This window comes from Ixodes scapularis, unplaced genomic scaffold (genome assembly GCF_016920785.2).
Source record: "Ixodes scapularis isolate PalLabHiFi unplaced genomic scaffold, ASM1692078v2 PGA_scaffold8__174_contigs__length_109621045, whole genome shotgun sequence".
NCBI lineage: Eukaryota > Metazoa > Arthropoda > Arachnida > Ixodida > Ixodidae > Ixodes > Ixodes scapularis.
In genome coordinates this window covers 26,041,741-26,063,944 of record NW_024609883.1, presented here as the reverse complement: position 1 = coordinate 26,063,944, position 22,204 = coordinate 26,041,741, and the positions used below count along the sequence as shown (strand labels likewise).

The following is a 22,204-nucleotide window of genomic DNA, read 5'->3' as shown; positions in this document are numbered from 1 at the left end:
GCAATAGTTGTGTGACGGAGGTTTTGAAAACTTGCGCTTTTATTATCTCCCCAACGCGTGCATTCTTTTACTATTACTTTCATTTGAATATATTTTAGGCAATCGATATTTTACAATCTTAATTTAGGATCTCTTCCAGCAAATAATGAAGTCGCACATGCGTTTGCTTTTCCTTATTGCTTCAATTTGTTTCGTAGGACTGCTTCGTAAATTCTCTCGTAACTATCTCGACCTGGCGAACTTTTGGGGCAGCTCGTTCGGCCTCTGCTCCCTACACCGTGCACCCACAAGACGAGTAAAAAAGAAAAATAAAGTTATTTGTCTCGGAATCGGATCAATCTCAAACCGGAAGGACCGAAATACCCACCTCTTCGGGCGGTTTGACGAAGTAGGGCAGCTTTCCGCGCTGCCAGTCGTTGAGGACCATCTTCGCAACGGTGGGCACGTCTGGTTCCCCACCCTGCAAAGTGCGAGCACATTTGTTGATTCACAACATGCATTGTAATCTGTGACCCGGTCATCGTATAAGACGAACCAAAGGGGCATCTACGCAGTTCTTGCTTCGCAGAAAGCTACATTACAACGCAAAAATTTAAGCCCACCTCGTGACCTTCCTTCACAAGTGAGAAGCAATTTTAGAAAGTTTTCTAATGTAGAAAGTTTGGGAGGCATGCGTGTCCTTCGAAGCAGAAATTGTTCCTCCGCACGCTCCGACGAGGAGGGTGGCCTCTCGGACTCGCCTGAGAAGACAGTTTTTGTTGTCATGACCAGCCACAGACTTGATAAGACCAACGTTGAGAACCTAACTCATCTCACCGTGCAGGGAAAAGCAATTCTAAACCAACCGACAGTTCGAGTTCTTAAACTAGAAATGGACGAGCATGGGGAAGCAGTGGCATGACTGGACATTCTCACTAATGCCTGGAAGAACACCCTAGGACCGATTAGAAGAGTTACCTCAAAATCCCTGAGCACTTGCATATCCTCGTCAAAGCACCGCTCACCTCCCAAATGGTGTAAGCCTGAAACATTGTACCTCTCACTCAGCACAAGACAAGAACAAATGAACTGAGTGCATGAACAGAGTCGCCGTGCGAGTCATTACAGGACTTCCTAAATTCACCGCTGTTGTCAATCTGTAACTCATTCAAAACTGTCGACAATCTGCAACATTGCCTACAGACGACCACTAATGCCGCTCCCTGCCCCGTGGGAATGGGCGGCCATCGTCGACCAAATGCCAGGAACACATGACGCAGGGTCACCAACACGATCGTAGACAGGCTGCCACCGCTCATTACAAGTTGAAAGCAACTGAAACAGTGTGCTATGTTTATATGTTTTTGACGATGCTAACGCACCTTGTGCCCGTTCCTAGAGTGGCCGTAAAGCATCTGGATGGCGGCAAGAATCCCGACTATAGACCGAAGATGCGCACTGCAATCTAGGTGTGCCCTGCCAGGATGCTATCCCAGCTTATAATTGTTGCCAGAGCGGGCATAAAATTTGCGAACGGCGGTGAGAATCCCGATTATAATGCTAAACGGCGTGCTGAAAGCTAGACATGCCCTTCCAGGACTGTTTGATGTTCCTTTTTATGTGCAGCTGGTTCCATTTAGCATGCTTAACAATCTAGCTCAACGTACTCCCGTACCGTTGCAGATCTAGAGTATGCCGAAGGCATCCCTTTCCGAGGGTGCATCTTCTGTCGGCAGATCCTGCTCAAGGTGAACACCTTGCGCTCATAGATTTGTGGCAGTGCCAGCTGTCACAAATCTATGCTCTTGCGAGCATAGATTTGTGGCAGTGTGGCAGTGCCAGCTCTGTGGAGCATCTCCAACCACGCCAAGACTGCTCCGCCGAAATCTGCAGATCTTCCCAAATGTCCACAACAGCACGTTACTGGAGCGAGCCAAATTGAAAGCACTCACATCTGTGATCCCGGGAGGAAGAATGAGAATGACGGAAAATCCAAACAAGAAACCAGATACAAGGCCAGGCGTGCAGATTTTGCCGCGGCTGATAGTTTAGTGGGCTGAAGTTAAGCTAGTTAATACATTGATTAAAAAAAAAAAGGTGCTAGCTGACCTTTTTTTTTGCACGATATTTTAGCTTTGTACACCGCAAGCCACCGGTGTTTTCTTGCGCAATAAAGTGAGAACGCAGTAGGCAATGGGAAGTTTTGGAATAGTGTACGCAAAGAATCGGGTCGTCGCCCCTGCGCATGTCCTGAACGCTAACTGCATTTTGCGCTTCGCGTGCTCATGCAAAGAGTTTTTGTGTCCCTCCAAGGAGAATTCGCAATGAACGAGAAGTTGGCTAAAGCCAAGATGAGCGCAGTTAGAAAATGGCAACTCCCAGGATTGTCGCCGGTCATCGTGAGCGTGATGTCGGCGACAAGTTTGCGACTGCAATTTTCGATACAGGATGACATTGCACTTCTATGGGAGATGCGTGCCACAAACGGCTTGGAAGACCCAGCAAGGTGGGCAACAATCGCCGGCAACTTGCGGCTTGAAACATGCGAATGCTTCTCGGCAAATGAATGACTGGTACGGTGTGCAAAGGTCAGTAAAGTACAGTCAGTCACGGAATCAATCAATCAATCATTTAATCTTTTATTTGCACAAAAAAAAAGGGGGGAACGCAGGAGGCGTGCACGGCTAGCAGATAGGTCTATAACCCATATGCAGGGGCGCATAACAGCCAATCCCTTGAGCACACGAGGAGATACAATTAGATGAAGAAGGACAAACTGTAGATCAGAAATGAAAAAGGAATACATTTCCTAATGAAAGGAACAACGTGACTACAAGTGCAGAAGAGCATGCGAAAGACTTCTGGTGAAACCGCCAAGGTCGTCAGTGGTTTGAGGCAAAGGCGGGCCCAGGGAGAGAGAGGAGAGTGCCTACAGCTCATGGAAAGAGGGATGTTGTCAAGTCTGGGCACGAAGGGGTAATGGAAGACATGTACGATTCGAGGAGGCTAGGTATGATCCAGCCATATGGGAGGCCCGGTAGAACGGCAAGGAGGCAGATTTGTGCCACCGTGCGATGACGAATCAGCCGACGGACTGCAGGTGCGCATCGTAGTCCGAGGGTGGATTGCGGCGTATCAGCGTCCACGTGGCGCGGCGCTGAACACCCTTCGGGGTTTCAATGCAATGCTGCTGATAAGGGCTCCAGATGGAGGAGCAGCATTTGAGACACGGAAGAACCGGGGCAATGTATGGTGTTTTCAGAATGAAAATTAACTGTTGGGCTAGTTGGGTAAACGTCTTAGTCACAAAGCACAAACGACAAGGACAGAACAAAGATACGAACAGGACAAGCGCTTATCTTGTTTGTATCCTTCTTCTGTCCTTGTTCCTTGCGCTTTTGTAATTAAGACTTTCAGAATAGCTTGTCCAAAGCACCAGAAAAACAGGGGCACGAAAACTAGAGAGCTGCGAGCCTTGGCCACGATTCTTGCCACGCGACGACCGAAGTCAAGATTTAGTGTTAGATATATGCCCAGGACACAAAGTGTTTGTACAGAAGACTGAAGGAATTTACCAAGTACACACATACGCGAGACCTCTCTTGCCGAGGCGGCGCAAATGGGCATCCTCATATTTAAACAAATCTCAAATGTTACCCTGGACCCAAATACTCCTTTTTTTCTCAAGTTACAACCTTTTGTGTCTGAAATAAAAATTGTTATCTCGGTGCCGTTTGCAAGCGCAAGATGCTTGGGTTTTTGCATCACGGCGCTGAAAGGCCCCGCTAAAGCTCTTTTGCATAGCCAAGGTGTCTAGCAAACTATTTTGAAATTCCCCGACTTTTCCAGGCTTTCTCTGAAAATTTCAGGTGAAATTCTCTGACCAATGTTGAGGCGGTTAAATAAACGAGACAATTACAACACAAGGCCTTGAGCATTGAGCACTGTGAGGATCATTTTGCACGGGCTTAATCCAATTTTCATATCCCGAAATATTCGGGTTCGACCCGTCCAGAATAAACTATAGTCGGTTACAAGTCAAGAAGGTAGGAGAAGCTCCTCCTATAAGTGTGATGCGCCCGTTTCAAATCCATCCGCAGTCGAAAGAATAGTTTCCTGGGAATGCCCCTTGTTCCGCTTCAATGAATAGATAATGGCTACAGAGTGATGCCAACTTGTCTCCGAACCCCACTTTTCAAGGAAGCGACCTTTGTAGTCATCGGAGAGGGAACCGAGCCCCTGAAAGTGGCCTTTGTATCCATCAAAGAGGGAAAACCTAACCCCCAAAGTCATTTTTGTTTCCACCGGAGGGAAAAATTCTAATCTCCCTCTCGTGGCTTCCAAAATGCTAAGTCAAAGTCGAAAGATAAAGTAAATATTCAAAGCAAGGCAAAACCCTCTCCCGCGTTGGCCACGACGTCACGGAAACAATGGGACGCTATTGGATGCAGAGGTGGCGGAGGGATATACGAATCCTTTTGAGGGGCATTTGCCGCTACCTTCTTGAGCTGTAACTTACTACAGTAAAACCTCGTTATAACAAAATGGGATATAACAAACTAATGGATATAACAAAGCAATCATAATTCCCCTTGCTTGCTTATAGGGAAGAAATGGACATTGGCTATAACAAACTAATGGTTATAACGAAATAATTACGATCGCTCCTTCAACTTTGTTAGAACGAGGTTTTACTGTATAGCACTTTCTTGCCGCCGACAGTGCCAGTGAAGAGGTCACTTCTGAAAACACATGAAAACACGACGCTCAACCACATATCACGCTCTATATGGGGTGAGCAGAGCCCACGCTCCGCTCTAAGCAGAATATATTGCCTCTTTTTTTGAACCCAAGTCCTCACGTCTTTGCTCAGGGTACTCAATGGCGTTTCCGGCTCATTTTCCCTGACTGGGGTCGCTTTTTGACAATATCCCTGACAATGCCCTGATTTTCCCCGGTAATTAAAAATTCCCTGACAATTTCCGGTTTTCTGGTTGTTAGACACCCTGGTAGCGTGCACCAACAGCGTCAGCATGCACTAAAATTGTTTACGTCATTCTAAAACTCCCTAATGACTGTGCGAGCAAAGGTTTCCTACCTCTGCGAGTTTATTAAAGTCTCCCTAGCACCCTGAGCTCCATCGACGGCATGTGCCGTGCATGCCCCGTCATTCCGAGGCGGTCAAAATGTGTAGGCGAAGGTGGCAAACGCGGACTTATTCTTCTCAATTTGTCACGGAGGCTCGGTGGTACCAATAATGCACATGCCATGGGCCGGTCGTTGCTTGCCCCGCTGGACTTCGACAGTAGCGATTGGTTTGGCAAAGAGCTACTAGATTAGCTCATCAAGTTCGAGCAAGTTTTAGCGGCGGCTGATTCAAACAACTGACTGTCTCTGGCGGTTTGCTCGGAAAATGTGAGTGCCTCTTCCGCTTGTCAATTAGGAGCGTGTCCCGCGGAGCGGGCTTTCTCCTTCCCTTCCAGAAAACCCGTCTGGATCTACCGGCACCATTTATCCTTCTAGCCCTATAAAGGCTACGCATTTAGACCCCCAAAACTGTAACAAATGCCAGAGAAATCGGGAACTCGAGACGCCCGTTCTCGGCAACGGAACTCACCTTGAGCAGCTTTCCCGACCTCCGTCCGAGCTTCTCCAGGAAGTCTGTTGCGTCGTCCCAGCTCTCGATCTTGTAGGTCTTCGCTATGTACTCCGGCCGCACGCGGGCCAGGACCTCGGCAATGTGGTCTTCGGGATCCTTGATGTTCTCCACCCTCACCTGGGAAATGTGCCGCATCTCGTCACACCAAGGACGCCCGCGTGTCTACGGGAGGACTTCCCCGTGGCTGCGTTGCACATCTTAGGCCTGGTTCACCCACTCGCGACCGCTCACGACCAAGTGCATTGAAACCTCTTGTGATCTCTTACACCAGTGGTTCTCAACAATCCATGTTTCGTGGACCCCTCGTGGATCGGCTGAGATGATGGAGGACCCCCCCGTTCGTGGTGAGAGGGAGGGAAAGGTATAGGTTAAATATAATAATTATTTAATAAATGGATTTAACTAAAGGCTCGTGTGAAGTAGACCTTTCTTATTGACATACACACGAAGAAACTCGCCCAAAAACTAAAACATTTCTTCTCGACCTGGAAAAAAAAACTTTTATTGTCGGGCTTGACTGATGAGGCAGGGCTTCTCAGACCCCTAGAATGCCTTCGCGGACCCCAAAGGGTCCGCAAACACCCATTTGAGAACCACTGTCATACACGATGGGAGAGCATGTTGGAGCTGTCTTTTGGGTAGCCAAGGAACTCTAGTGATTTCCATGTATTTTCTACTTTTTTCCCCCACACGATTCTTTTCTCACTAGCCAGACATCTTTTGATAAAGTCACAAACGACCATAGTATGTACGTCCAATCTTGCAAGTACTGCAAAACATTCACTCCAGCGAAATACAGTTCCGGGGCCACCTCATATATTGTGGCAGCGTGCTCTCTCTCTCGTCAGGAAAGATTGCAGGAACTCGGTTGTAAGCGAAAGCAAGTGTGTGAACCACCCTTCGAGGGGGACGGTGAACTCTCCTCGCAAAACATGGTATGTGCCTGGACAGGACAGCGCGACTCAACTGGAGTTAGAAGTGATTTTGAAAGGAGTGACTATTTCAGAGCCCACCAACAAAATATTTTGAGCATTATTTTGACGTCTACAACGTCACTTCCGTAAAACATAGAAATGACGGTCTTATTTTTTGACGTCCCCCGTCAAATGCAGCCTGTAGCCGTCATAGTCTGCTGCGGTGGTAGGCGTTTCGTGGTTTCCTTCAGTTTAGTTTCTGACAGTGTTCTGCACTGTTGTACTGTCGGTATTTCATCGACAGAGTCGTGTGCCGCTGTGCCGCGTGCCTAAGAAATTTCGGTCATACTTGGCTCAACTGGCTCGAGAGTTGACCCTTTCAAAAGTGACATGCCCGGCGGCGTCATTTCGGCATGCATTTCAATTAAAATATTTAATCCACAACAAAGGCGAGCTAAATTATCCCTCTAGCTGGCCTGCACAAAACAAATGTAGGTGCGTATGCATAACGCTGAGAATTTGGCACGCTTTTTGTTCCTCCACACCTCCACTACCGTGCAAGCGCGTTGCAAAGTCTCGCTTTGCATGTGGCTCCCGCCCCGTCTTTAACCGGGTTTTGGGGGTTCATTGTTTAGGTCTTTCTGGTTCGTGTAAAATGAGTGGGTTGGCTATCAAACGATCGGCAGAATAAAAATGAAACGTTTTGAATGCAAACACTGCCTCTTTGACATTTCTCGATTGGTGCAAACGAATAACAAAGGATCATAGTGCAGTCTGAGCTGCGGTTGTACGAAATACACGGATTTTCCAACGGCAAATGTCATACAATCAACTGCCGATTTTATGACAAGAGATTCAGTTCCTTCGTCTATATAAAACATGAAAGAAATCATGAACAGCGACAGCACCGCATTCTGTAATGTTTAGCGCAACCGAGCAAAGGTTGCTGGCCTGATAGCTGACCAGTTGTACTTTGAGAATTTTTTTTTTTTTTTTTTTTTGCATTCCTTAATATTTAAAAGGTCATAAAAACTGCAGTCAATTGCACGTTTGTTTTCGGAAAATGCATTTTGGACAGCGACGTAGACTCCAAGCAAGATGATACTTTTGGAATGCCACTTTCAATCACTTTCCAGTCTGGCTCCAGAGTTCTAAGTTTGAGACGTCAAAATAAGGACAAAAGTATTTTGACGGGAGACGTCAAAATAATTTTTAAAATATTTTCACGTCTCCAGGAAGTCGCGTCACAGACGTTGGAATAATACCTTAAAACTATATCAAAAAGTGGTCACCATAATAGTCATTGCCATTTTGAAATATGCTTTAAGCGGTTAAGAGGGAACACAATGCACTCAAGAGCGCTCAAACATACATGCATGAAGCAGTCTTAGAGGAACAACTGTTGGTCTAATAGAGAGTGCTTGCTCACCACTCCTTTGAGCACGATCTCAGTGTCGCTGTCCCCCGTCGGGTAGACCACGCCGGGGCAGTCGATGAGGTAGATCTTGCGCATGAGTGTGATGTACTGCCACACCTGGATGATGGAAAGATTGTTGGCAACTGGACAACAACGATTTGCGCCCCCAAACTGAATTTGAGCATTTTCAAGCTCAAAGTAAAGGCATGGGAAGATGTGGGCCAAAACATCACGCTAGTCTTGCTTACATGGCCCTACTACGGGCACACTTGAGGCAATCTTGAATACAAATGTTTTCCAAAGACCATTTAAATGTGGGTACAAACGAAAAATTAAACCCAGAAAAGAACCTACGTCAACAGTAAGATCACTTATATCTGCTTCATTTCACATGCAGAAACGTCTCAAGAGTAATTAGTTACAAAAATTACCAAGGTTATGACGCTACGAACAGCAGCCTTAGAAATTCTGTGTTCTCTGAACAAGGTGAATGTGGACAGCTCCCTTCTTTTAAATGAAACACGATGGTAGAATACTGATCAAGCACCCCTCCACCTTCCCATTTCCTTTACAAAATTCAGCTGCCTGCATTCACAGACGAAGCTCAGCGAAAGCCCCTAATTGAACTGCCATAGGCACAATGCACTTTTATCACTTATCTCAAAAAGTTTTCAGGACCGGCCTTGTATATTTTAAAAACTTGACAACACATATTACAAAAAATAAAAAAAAAAAACAGACAATAACCTAAACATTACTTAAAAAAACAGCAATAAAAAAAATGTGCACATCATTGTGTGTGCGACAATGTGCAAAAAATATTAAAAAAATTCCAAAGTCCCTAGCGCAGCGACGCGCGGAGTAGCCGTGCGCCTCAAGGATGCTTGTTGTTTTACTTTTTTTTTTCTTCCCGATACTGCTTGCCGCCATTTCTCGCCCTCAACTTCATTTCTGCTCTTCGTCTTCATCTTTCACTCTTTCTTTTGTGGGTTATTTCAGTTTTTTTTTATTTCTTGAGTTATTTCAGTTTTTTTATTTCTTTTTTGCATTCTTGTTTATTGGTTTTGCTGTCAAATCTTGAGCGTTGCTCGCTGATAATTTTGTTGTGGTCGTTTTGTTCTCCCGACGCGCCGCATGCCGCAGGGCGTCAAATCAATTGACGCACTTCTTGGAAGGGTTTCATTTGCACAATGCGTGATCAGTGCATTGTTCTGAAACTCACTTATTTCGAATATTTGTCTAGTTATATGACCTCGAGTTAATGAGGAATTACTGCATTTAGTGAGCTCCCATTTGTTAAACATCTTCGGTATTGGCGGACACGTGGAAATTTCAACTGGAGCTTAACTCTTTCCGTACTGCGCTCGTCAAAATCAATTAATCGTGATTGACGATTTGCGAGCCTCGTTGCAAGGCCTTTGACGCGTTTCTGGACAAGTTGTGGCATCTGATGGCTAGAACAGACACTCTAGTTTCAGTTCCGTATAGTTATGTTTTTCCATGAGATGGCAATTTATCGCAACCAAACACGCGGTCAAAAAAGAGCACTTTGCACTGCGAACATCACGTCTACATTGCGAGGCGCGCCTTTTCGGAAGCGTATGAAGCCTCGCAATTTGAGGGCATCTGCGGTTGATTTTGTCGCCAATACAAGCACGAGCGAGTCGAAAGATGATGTCAGGTCATCAGATTGCAGTTCTGACAGCGATGATTTACGAAATGAGCCCGGAACATCGACAACTGCACATCAGTAAGGCTTGTTTTGGCTTCGGATTTCGTGTTCTTTGCTGGTCTCACGTGAAAGTAGGGACAGTTTGCGCTTGTTGTCGATGCATTTGGTGGTTAGATTAGGCACTCTAGCTATAGTTTCTGTATAGTTCTTTTTTTTCCCCCCACAATATGGCGATTTATCATAAACAAACACGCAGCCAAGGAAATAGAACTCCGAGGAGGTGGTGCTCCATGTGCGAACATGGCATCTACACGAAAAGATTGTCGGGGACTCTCAACTGAGTTTCGTATTGGATGTTATATATCCGGGTTCGACTGTATGACTATGACACCTTGGTCTCTCCAGCGATGGGTGCCACATTGCAGACTTTTTTGGCCCTCAGGGCATTGATGACCGACGACTTTCCCACGTTGGGGTAGCCAATGAAGCCCACGCTGATCTGCCGCTTGTCCGTGTGGAGCTGCAACACAATCAGTCAATGGATCAATCCATCAATCAGTCAATGGATCAATCCATCAATCAATCAACCAAGCCAAAAATCTAAACTTGGTAAACCCTCAGAACAGCAGGTAGGGTAGCCTTTCCTTGTTCCTAAGTATTCCCCCATTTCTGCACGCTTTAGAAAGAGGCTTCCTTGTTTTATGTGTTAATCCCCGTTAAACCCGAAGGAATGACATTGATGCAACTATGAGCATAGCCAATTCTGTTGTCATATATGAAACGAAAATGTTGCCTTCAGGGGGGAGGCTGGTCTTTAAATGATAAAAAGTTGGGGAAAAGTCATTTCCAAGAAAATGGCTTTTCTGATGTTTAGACATACCCACCCAGCTCTGTGCAAAATATCATTGCTCTATGTAATTTTTAAATATGAAAGAAAAATATAAAGTCTTAATTTTTTATGAACATTCAGTAGGAATACACATACTTCAAGGTCTTTTTTCTCTCTTCACACTTTTTTTCACAAGTACCGATGCCTTACAGGCGTTTTCTGAAGTTTGTCTTGGACGATATTAACACGTTTTGTGCCATTTTAATCGGGAAGAATGGAGCTGTGCGGTGATGCTATTTTTATAGCCTTCCAACTTAAGAGCTTTATCCAATTAACTAATTTCTTAAATAATGAGAAAGCATGCCTTTTGCACTATAATTACAATCGTTTTTTAGTAACATAACCCTCCGAGTTAAGATCTAAAATAGCATCACCGCACAAATTACACCTTTGTGAATGCAGTTACATTAGAAATTTTGATAATTTACGAACAATTTTTTTTTTAACGACCCGTAACAAAGGAGCTAATCAAATTAGACCGATCTCTCCTAACTCGAGTTCTAGTAAAGATATTGAATATCTGATTGCATATTTGGAGTAGATGTGAGATGTGTTATACCAGTGTATAATATGATAAGCATTCTTTTATAAATAAGAAAATTACTCTAAAGCCCCACATCACCCCTTAAAGGGGTTATGACACGAAAATTAAACGGATAGATTATTCTTGAAATGGAATGCTCATAAGCTACTTAGTGTATACACCAAGTTACTCCATTTTTAGAGCTATAGTAATTGCAATAATCGATTTACGAATTTTTATCATTTTCATCTGGCTACCAGGCAACACTGCCGAGCTAGTCACGCCATGGTGTCCATAAATCACGTGACCATGAAAGCTCTCTCATTCTAGGCGCCCAAGCTCTCCACGCCGCGGGACGATCAAAACCGCTCACGCAACTCGGTAACCTGAAAGCTATTCCTGATCTCGCCCCCAGCCCGTTGACCTTCCACCCTGCATGCACCTGCGAAATATTTCCGGACGACAGTGACCACGGCGAGTTCGTCCTTAACTCGCCGTCGCTGGAGCTGGTCGCCAGCGGGTCGCAGTCAAAATGAACAGCTTCCAACATCTCTTAATAACAATTACTCTCATCGCTGCTGCGATCAATGTCGAACACTTTGACATGGCGAGCGATGCCGTAGACGTAATCGTCATGGACCGCATGTTCGAAACGCGGAAGGTACACGAGTAAGCTGAAGCTCGAGACGCCAAGAGAGCAAAGTCTGTGAGTGCGTGCAAGGGGACGCCGCGCGGGAGGCTGGCTACGTCTTTAGCCTCCCGCTCCACCCGGTCGGCCCCTCCAAAGGATCCGCACATAAATCGATTTATCCACGAAACTATCGCGCCATTTTCAATACAAATTTAGCAGGATTTTAGGAACATACAATGGGTTTTAGCAATATTGTCATCTCATATTTTATTTTTGGCGTGTCATAACCCCTTTAAAGCGGGCACAAAGTGGATCTTGAGATGGCCTTCTTGTGGCGCAAACTCAATCTGCATGCTGTAAGCATCCTTGGAAACACAAAATTGAAATCATGCATATCCTTTCTCCGCACAAAAAAAAAAATGCACTGCATTACATTTTTTTCTATATACACCTCAGTCACTGCATGATTGCAATTCTGGATTTTCTATGCTGCCTACGGTGCTTAGCGGGCTCAACACAATATGACACTCAAGAAAAACAAGTTCACAGAAATTAAATATAATTTCTGAAAGAGCATTTCACTACACAACCTATTTGAGCAAACGTGTTTACCCCATGTTGTTACTGTCACGAGAATCCTTTCAGCTTTTAGTTAATATTTGCATGAGCGTTTTCTTATCTAGCTACGGTCATAAGAGCTTGATATTTCAAACCTTATTTTTGAGTCATGTGTTACAAAGTGCATGAGATTTCCTTTTGGGTGTACGACAATTCCTTGGGGGTACCTGTACTAAAAAAAGTTGAATGTTTTTGCACTGTAAGCTCAAATTCCATGTTTGTTTACATCCATGGAAAGGAATAACACGTTGCTTTTTCTTCTTTTGAGAGCGCTTTCCTCGGAAAAGAAAGCGTGCTCACGAGGCTTTTGTGTCTTGCCACAACAACGTAGAGGATGAGGACGTGCTTGCCGTCAACGCATTGCTTAGGTCTTTGCCGTCATTGTGGTCGTCGAGTGACGAGGTTTCACTGTCACTAAGCATAATGCACTGATTGTCCAAGTCAATGTCGTCACTTCGCTCAAGCGACGCTTTGTGCTACTTCTGAGCATGCACGATCAGAACGAGAACAGAAATATTTACCACCAATGCAATTGAGTCATTCAACCAAGCAGCGAACATAAATCAATTTAATGCATTGAATATTACCAAATTTGCACGAATATAGCGCAAGTTTTTTTTCTTCGGAATTACGTGCTCCAAAACGCGCCTCGCGTTATATTCGGAATCGAGTTCAGCCACAAGGTGCGCGAGTCTGGAGAAAGCCATCCCGCCTGCTAAATGCAGGAGATCGCGTGGGAAAAGAAGTCGGGGTGTGGGAGGAAATTTATTAGCTATTGGGCCACGTGAAGGGGTGAATAGAAAACATAAAAAAGCATTTTTTATCGCTTTAGTGTTTGTACAACGCAGGCACGCCCCAGAAACGCCGCAGCGCGCACCATGTGGGAATGCAGGCACTAGCCAATTCAAGCCAAGCCAGGCCAGGCCAGGCCAAGTCACCACAAGCCAAGCCAAGGCCACCAACCGCATTTATGCAATCGTGCAGTGCGACACGAGGTGTTTGTTTATGCGGAGGGACCAGAACAAGAATAAGTGTGACCGTGTATCGGGTTCAGCAGTCTTTTTTTCTGCCTATGCATTTGTTAGCTTCTGCTCCAGAGTGGTCTGGTGTTTGTGCGTTGGTGCTTCTGCTTTGTGCCTTGCTTGGATTGTGGGCTGCCGAGGAGCTCGCACCAAAGAAAAAGAAAAAGAGAAAAAAGAATTAGTGGTGCCATACTGCTGCTTATCTGCGTAGTCGCCAAGTGGATCGTAGATGGAAGGACCTGAGCAGTCAGGAAGAGTGCAGTCAAAACATAAACTGATATTTCTTTTATTTCCATTGACTTTTCACTTCTGCTATGCCCCTGAGAGCGAGAAATTGGCGCGGCCTTGGCTCGCGTTATAATAGTAATAATATATTTTTTTTCTTTTTGAGGGCATCAAAACCTGCCCTCACGTTATATTCGTGCAAATACAGTATGTTTGATACGTGACAGTACCTGTACCATTCGTTAAAAATTTGCACCTATTTGAGGGCGCTCTTTTTCCGTTCCAAGGTCCAAATTGAGGCACGTCTAAAGACGCGCTCCCTAGTTAAGGGGTTAAGATGAAGCCGAAGTTAACGGTGGATAGCCAATTCTTGGGGTTGTGTCAATATTAAATTCTCCATAATAGTAGTTTTGAATAATACATTATTCAATATTCACTTCGAGATGAACTTTGATATTCACACTTTTCGAAGTGCTGATCGCAGTGAACTAGCTCCGTTGAGTGCACTTCTCACCAAGCACCTGTGCACTGCGGGGAGGCAACACCAGTGGAGCTTGCGGGTATTGCTTCCCCGCAGTGCACAAGTGCTCAATGAGAAGCGCGCTCAACGGAACTCGCCTGCCACTTTACAACCAACGTTCATCGCTCGTGCTTGTTTTTTTGATAGTGTTTTTTTTCGTGCCAAATTTGAAATTTAAAAAATAATAGTTTTATACAGCAAGCAGATTTATAAATCCCCTGAATTGGGATAGCTACGACAAATTTGTCGTTTACATGCCACGGTTCATAGATATTGTTATATTCAAATTAACTGAGCTTAGAGGTGGACAGCTGGAAGGTTGCAAAGAACCTTCACGAGTTCGGTTGAATTTGGTGCACGCTAGTGAAAGGCTTGGGAAAACTCTTCGATACTGTAAGCGACTTATTTTTCGTGGGCTCAATATATCGCGATTTAGGCCAAAGCTGAAGTTTTGGAATTATGGGTATGCAAATACTCGAATATACGAATTCGAATCGAATAGAAAGTTCCCGAATAATTCGATTTGCGAATGGAATTCCTGGTATTCGGTCACTCGAATATTCAATATATTCGGCCAAAGATGCGCGGTTGGCGTGGAGCTGACAAAAAGGCCGTTTTTTCTCCCGATGTAAGCGCCGTGATGTTAGAGAGACCGTGCGAGGAACACCTCTTGGTCCTACCATTCCACAAAAATCTAACGCACAGGTTAGAAAAAAAAAAAGTAACGAACGACAGAAACTTTATAGCACGCAGATTTACTCACGATTGTGACACAATCTACCCTTGAATCACAACCGAAACATCCCGTTTGCGCCGCTTCCAGAGAGGAATTGTTGGGAAGCTGGAATCCCGCGCCATGCCTAATTCCTTTCACGAGTAAAGCCCCTCGTTTCAAATTAAAGCGCCGATGTAAAACACACTTGCCGCACTCACAGAAATCGGCGACTGCACGATCACAGAAAGAAAACCACATTAAACACGCCGATGAAACCAGCCGAGCTGTCGTCAACATACTTTTGGAACCGCAAGCCGCAAATTCTGATTCGGAACACAACGGAACGAAAAAATAGTGTGCCTAGATTTGAGAGAGTTTCCAACCGTTCGATAGCCGCGTTTGAATTACGAACTGCGAGAAGGTGACGAAAAGACGAAAGCGTCGATCGAGGCGAGAGCAGGCGACGTCGCTCTTCTGTTTGCTCACCTTCTTTCCACCAACACCACAACACATGCGAACTTACGACCAATCTGCGCTGAAGCCGTCTCCGTGGTTTCAGTTTCGCTTGCTCCCTCTTTTAAACCAAGGCTCTCTAAAACACGATAGATAGACGGAAAAAAGGATGCACAGCGGCAGTTGGACGGTTACTTGCGCCACCTACCCACATTTTTTTTTTCTTACTTCAGATTATATTGTTTACCAGCCTGTTTACTCAGATTTAACACCTTATCTGTTTATTTATGTGAAATAAAATCCCGGGTGCCCTTTTTCTTCTTTAAAATGGAGACCAAATATTGCAAAATGCCCCTTTTCTGAGATATACAAACGTTTTTAAAAAGTCGCGGTGTTAGGTTGTGCTTTTAACGAGAAAAAAAAAAGGCACGTGTGGCTGTAACTTTGTTGTTTTTTTATGACATTTGGGGTAGATAAATTATGTTTGTGGCATAAAATTGGATCTTTAGTACCCAACATCCAACAGCAACTGCTTTCTTTTTTTCACCAGAATGTTTATACACTTGAGCATTTGTTCTGTACGAGATGCATATTCTGCACCAGGCGCATACTCTGCACATGTAATCATCTCATTCACAGCACACTTTGAAAAATTCCTACAAATAAAATCCCAATTCGATATTCGACTTTTTTTCCTTGATTCAATTCGGCATTCGATTAGAAAACTACTATTCGGTATTCGCACACCCCTATTTGAAATAATTTGCGGGTTCTAATTTTCGCAATGCAGTGGGATCTCAATAGTATAGATTCCAATGTGTTTACATATTACCGGAATTGTTCGAGGGACCTATAATTTGCAAATTGTAGGAGATTCGCGAAATTTGCAAAAATTATGTCGTTTACAGAATTCAATTGGAAAATATTCGGACAAAACAACTATTTGCTTTGAAATTCGCTTCAATCTCAAAATCCATTATTCGCGCGTGCTCATAAATTTTACATAAATACAATCGAGTCCAATTACACTGAACTCGGGTATTGTTAATGTGAAACATTCAAAACACCTCTTTGAATATCTTGCATAAAGAATAGGCTCCTTCTGACAACACTTTGTCCCCGGACATTAACAATAATTTTGGTATATCAAACTATTGACATCTGGAATGACTTTGCAACCCCCTTTGAATTCAACATAACTGAGATGAGTTTGAGTGTATGAATCTGCACACGTGCCGTTACCTCAGCACGTCATTTATGTTACGTGACGAGTGATTCCACCACCAAAAGAGTCGGTGTGACAGGCAATGCACTGATGGTGACTAGACGCTTAACTAGATCATTTAGCACTCATCAATGTCTTTTGAGATTATACAGTACCCATGTGCGTTCGAAACTAGAATTTGCATCTGTATTGTGGAACTCCATCTCTATAACAGCAAGTGACAGTATAGAACATGTACAAAAGCAATTTGTGCGCATAATTTACGACAAATATATTTTGGAAGAAAGTGTTTTTATGAATATAAATCGATTTTAGCAAAATTAACATTGAGCACCTTATGTAAAAAAAGGTCTGTTCGGGATGTACAGTTTTTACATAGGCTTATTCAAAATGCATTAGACAGCCCTACCCTCTTCACCTCTGTTCAGTTTCGCATTCCACTTAGAACAAACTCTAGAAATCCGAGAGTATTTTACCCAAACCTCACTCGAAACGCATCACCGGTTTCGCGAATCCAACATGTTTTAAACACGCAATTTACTGACGTCAATATTTTTAGTACAAACCTGTTTTTTGGAGAACAATCATTTTGATGAATGTGTTTTTAATTGGCAAGCGCCCAGTGAGTAGGCAAGGGCCCACTCAAACTTTGGAGATAATCGCAAAACAATGGGGGATGGGTGCTTGTCCGGTCATCAATTTTACATATAAATGTACTGTGCTCATTTTCTCAGATCTCACAAATTTGATAATGGCCGTTTAATGTGGAATGGGCGGATGCGTGGTATTCTACGGTAGACATGTTTGTGTGCTTGCATGTTTTTCAGAACTCTCTATTTTGTGTGTATTTCAAGTGTGTGTGCTTAACCCAGTAGGCTTTCGAGCTGTTGGTTAGCACAAGGGAAAAAACAAACATTGATTGATTGATTGACACTACCACAGAATCCCAGTAGTCACTAAAAAATTATAAAATGAAGAAGCCATATAATCGTTCCACAACCTGCATGCACTACTTACATATAACTGGAGCTATGACTCCCCGTCTCAACAATGAAACACCCGTCTCCATTTCCATGTCTATTTGAGAAATTGTTTCCCGCATACAGTGCAATCCACTCGTAACGATAATGAGAAAACCCCAAGATTCAATCATTATAACCAATTATCGTTGTATCTGAACTAGAAACTGAGCATTTCTATTCTTGAAACTATAGAAACTGGATCGCTATAAGCAGTACGACGTTATATCTGGTATCGTTATAAGTGGATTGCCACTTTAGTATCCATGCACTCCAAACAAAACTGGTATTTCGCAGGAAAAAAAAAGCACGTGGCTGAAGTGGGTATAAATATGAAATTCAACAAACGACAAACAAAAAAACATTGAAAAACATTAAGCGTGAAAAGTAAGTGGCATTCCAGTGCATGAAGTGCGAGTAAAGCTCGGTGTATTACCCTCTCCAATGGCAACAGCACCTCTCAAGTTGCTGGATGGCAGACTTGCGGTGTTAAGCATTACGTGAGGGGCTCACTTTTCCTTTTGGCACTAATCTTTAAAATTATTAATGAACGCAAAATTGAAGCCAAAACAAAATGCTTAGAACGAATTGTTCAACCTTTACTTTTCTTAATATTGTTGATACTGAACACGCCTTAAAGGGCAACTCCGCTCAATTACAAAAAATTTAAGCTTACATGTGATTCCATTTCACAAAGCACTACTAAACAGCTCTACGTCTTCGGATTCGCGAAATGTGCAATATTATTTGTGTAATCTTAATTTAAACATCAACTGATACCGAAACCGAAACTTCTGTTGCGTCAGGCAACATTGGTCTCATGTCGCCAGAGTCATGACCACGTCACGTCGAACCACGTGGTCTTGTGACGGGGGGGGGCGAGGGACAGGACACGCGGTGCGGGCAGGTCGCTTCGCATGGCATGGACGGTGACGGCTCGGGGGAGAGGGAGAAGGGGAGAAGACGAAAGAGGAGAGGGGGAACGGAGAAACAGATCTATAGCGCGCAGGGCAGTGCAAACTAGCGCATCCGCGTTACGGTGATCACGTGGACGCCGTTCAGCCAACACCGGGAGGAGAAACTCATGACGTCATCGTTCAATTTCGCTCTGAGAAGTAAGAACAAACAAAATGTGAGAATGACGTAGTCATGCCTCTGACGTAGTGGTTCAACGTTGGCCGCTCCAACTCCGTCGCATTGACTGCGCTGACGATTGCACCTCACGTCGCACGCTAGAGTTGGCAGATTTCGGCGACTTGGCTCACTTGAAGGTTTGCTGGCCAGTTTATTAAATATATACAGTATAGACCACTTACAACGTAACCGCTTATAGTGCAGGACCGGGTATAATGTGGCTTTTTCGCCTCCCATAGAACTGCATGTAATTACATACCGCTTAAAATGCAGGCGCGCGAAGGGAAATACCGGTCATAGTGCGGTTTCTGGAACAACCCGCCGACTGCGCCGGACCGGCGTGCCGGCGCAGCGAGCACGCTTGCCTGTGCGACACTAGCTAGCTGCAAGCGGCACTCGCGGGGCAAGGAGGTTGCTCGAAGAAGCGGGGAGAAGCGAAGAGAGAGGCTTCAGTTGCCATAGCGACGCATGTGCGTGCGTCCCTCCGCTGCGTTGAAAACAACCGCAATGACAGACCAATCGTAGGTCAAGGAGAAGTGCTCGCGCGCGTTGCATGCCGGTTGCGGCCCGGCTTCTATCCGCAAACATGGCGTCGGTTGTGGTCGTCGACGTAGACAGAGTGGTGGAAGCAAAACGTTCCTTGAAAAGCACTATCCTTGACTGTGAATTTTCGTTGTGTGTTGCTATGATAACCCAGCACGTACTAGAAGGGAAGATCTACCTACTCGTGCGGCGATGTCGTGGCGGCACTCTCAAGACGGCAGAAACACCCGTGTCATTGTGTTTGTTTACTTCGACTGCAGTGGTACTTTCTAAGCATTTGTGTTTTCGAACATTGCCCGGATTTCTTATTTGGAGCATTTCATGCCTGTGCTAAAGTTGAAGGTATTACTGGCGCGTACCGTATAAAGGATGCAAATTTTCACGCGTTTGCATCACCGGAGAAAAGCAATCCACAACCCGCGACGCCGTTAAAAGGCTGTGCCAGGCAAAAGTCGCTCATTTCTTTCAAAATGTGTGACACACTTGAGAGAGAAATGTACTAGTCTGGTGAAATAAAGACTTTCCTCAAACTAAGCTTTATTTTTCACGTAACATAAAATAAATTCTTTTACAAAGGTAAGTTGTCTCATGGCATGTATTTTGGCCTGAAAAATTGATGTTTTGGTTATAGCGCGGTACCGCTTATAGTGCAGATTTTCGAGACTCCCGCGACATACGTTATATGCGGTCTACACTGTAGACGGAATCAGATCGGTAATATTTGACATGGGGTCTTCCTATATGATACTGAAGAGGGCGGCATAGTTTTCTAACGATCAAAAATGGAGCGGAGTTGCCCCTTAACATTTGAAATAGGTTGAGCGAGCGTCCAGCATTAAGGGGACGTGCCGGCAGGAAAACGGTATATTTTGCCAAAAACTGTGATTTTGGGTTTCATGGTGCTTTATTACCTTGAATCTTCATATTTTACGTATAAAAATAATAAGTGCCGGTCATGATCGCAAAATTAGTTACATACGGATTTGAAGACCTCCTGGCAACCCAGGACAGCATAAATTTGAGGCATTTTTCTGCGCGTGGTTCTTCTAATTGTGACGTCACCTGCCACCATATTGATGTTGACAAGTAGGCCTAGTCGTCTGCCGTCCATTGCAGTATTTTGTAGCGTGAATTTCTCAAGGAAACTTATTAACGAAATATACTTTATCCTGCTGTGAAAGAGTATTGCTATGCATTTAGGGTAACATTTGGATGAGTGTTTCTCTTTATGTAATTTTTGGGAATCTTCAGTTTGTGCGCAATAATTTTTGTCTTTAATATGGTCTTATCACAACCAAATTTGGCATACATATACTTTAGAATATGTAGAAAGCAACCATGTATCCATGTTTAACTAGAATGTATTCTTTTTATAGTTATGATGAAAATTAAGGAAATTTTGTTAGCTCCTTGAAAATGGCATTTTGCAATTTTGATTTATTTTAAAATAAGATATGTTTGGCGGAAATTAATTTTTTGTTATTTATTGCACCGAGTAGTTTAAAAGAAGTGAATAAGATTATTTTACTAGGCTCTTTTAAGTGTGTTGCCTGCCCCACATGGGTGCAAGAACATGATTGTTTCTGCCTGTGCACGGGAACATAAAAGACAGGCTATTTCAAATCTAACATCAGCTTCATTAAATAGGAGAATGAACACTATAAACTGTAAAAATTTAATCTAGCTATCCTAAATATGAATAAAAATGTTTTCCTCTGGTGCATGTCCCTTTAGTTCATGCTGATACAATCTTTCAGCATCCTTTTTTCAAGTGCAGACTCCATCTTGTAGAAACCTCGGGATTGGTTTCGACATCAAGGCATACCACTTTTGCCAAGCTGAAGGTCGCAACTTGTTCTGTAGTTAATATTCGGTGCTTCTGGAAGACTTGTTGTTATGGCCACCTTAAATTAACAAACTACAATGGCATACCCCACAAGTTCGTACCGTCGAGTTACCTCTGAGTAAATATCTTTAAGTCAATTCAAGCCGGTACCTTTGAGAACTGCCGGAGCAGGTTGATGAGGGCTCCCTTGCCAAAGGGGTTGTTGAGGCTCGCATGGAAGGCCATGGTCGGGAAGTCCGCAGACAGGACGGCCACCCAGCGTTGCTGGAACACGCAATTTACAACTGTGTAAGTCGACCGAAATGGCATTATTTGATACAGGGACTAATTAGTAAACACCAAGCGTGTTGGTAAGATTCAATTTACGCATAAGAGCATAAACGAATAGGACACAGCACAGAGCACGACACCTTTCAAAGATGTCATGTCCTGTTCTCTGTCTGGCAACAGAAAGAATAAAACAAACTTGGGACAAGGAGCGACGAACATTCCTTCAAATGTTCGTCGTCCCTCTTCTCGAATTTGTTGTATTCTTTCTGTTGCCAGTCAATGTTACCAACACGCTCTTCAGGCAATGTTAACTGTTCTCTTTCCTATTTGTTTATTCTTTTGCGCATAAATTGACGGGAACTAAAGTCTCCGAGACCTAAATTTCCGTTTAAAAAAGATCTATGACCAAATCTTCGCGGACGAAGCAAACTGTTAAATGGCACAAATGTTGAGCCACAACAAGTAATCATGGCAGGCCTATAACGAAGCATCCGAGTAACAAGTTATTCTTAACACTAATTCCTCACGAGTGCAGTGTCAAGATGGAATAGATTACCCGACATCACTGCTCACTCTTTCGCTAACGCTCTATGGGCTACCATCTGATATAATTTGTGGACGTTATTGGCTTCTAACATATAGCCACATTCTTCTTAATGTAAGTGCCTTTTACTATATTTTTTTTATTATGTATGTTCTGTATGTAGTAGTTATGCATTTGTATATGTATGAATGTATGTACAGTCGCCGACCGATTTTTCGGATGCCGATAATTCGGTCTTGTTAGTCATTTCAACCTAAAGGAGGAACCATGACCCATACTACAGAGATATAGTGCACATCCACAAACAATGTTTCGGACTACTTGAAGTCTGAAAGTTCGATATTTCGGACAAAATCGTCACGAGCGATCAGAGTCTCTTCGACAAA

The 22,204-nt window shown here is 43.9% G+C and overlaps 1 protein-coding gene across 1 annotated transcript in view; it reads right to left on the bottom strand.

Annotated features, from left to right (window-relative positions):
• The window catches only part of LOC8036763 (nucleolar GTP-binding protein 2), a 69,377-nt gene that overhangs the window by 20,476 nt on the left and 26,697 nt on the right, over positions 1 to 22,204 (bottom strand). Inside the window, exons 7-11 of the mRNA XM_029970971.4 lie at positions 21,155 to 21,268; positions 10,033 to 10,161; positions 7,982 to 8,086; positions 5,597 to 5,755; positions 368 to 460 (exon numbers count right to left, since the gene is read on the bottom strand). Coding sequence (XP_029826831.3) covers positions 368 to 460; positions 5,597 to 5,755; positions 7,982 to 8,086; positions 10,033 to 10,161; positions 21,155 to 21,268 — 600 coding nt within the window. The remainder of the gene's footprint in view (positions 1 to 367; positions 461 to 5,596; positions 5,756 to 7,981; positions 8,087 to 10,032; positions 10,162 to 21,154; positions 21,269 to 22,204) is intronic.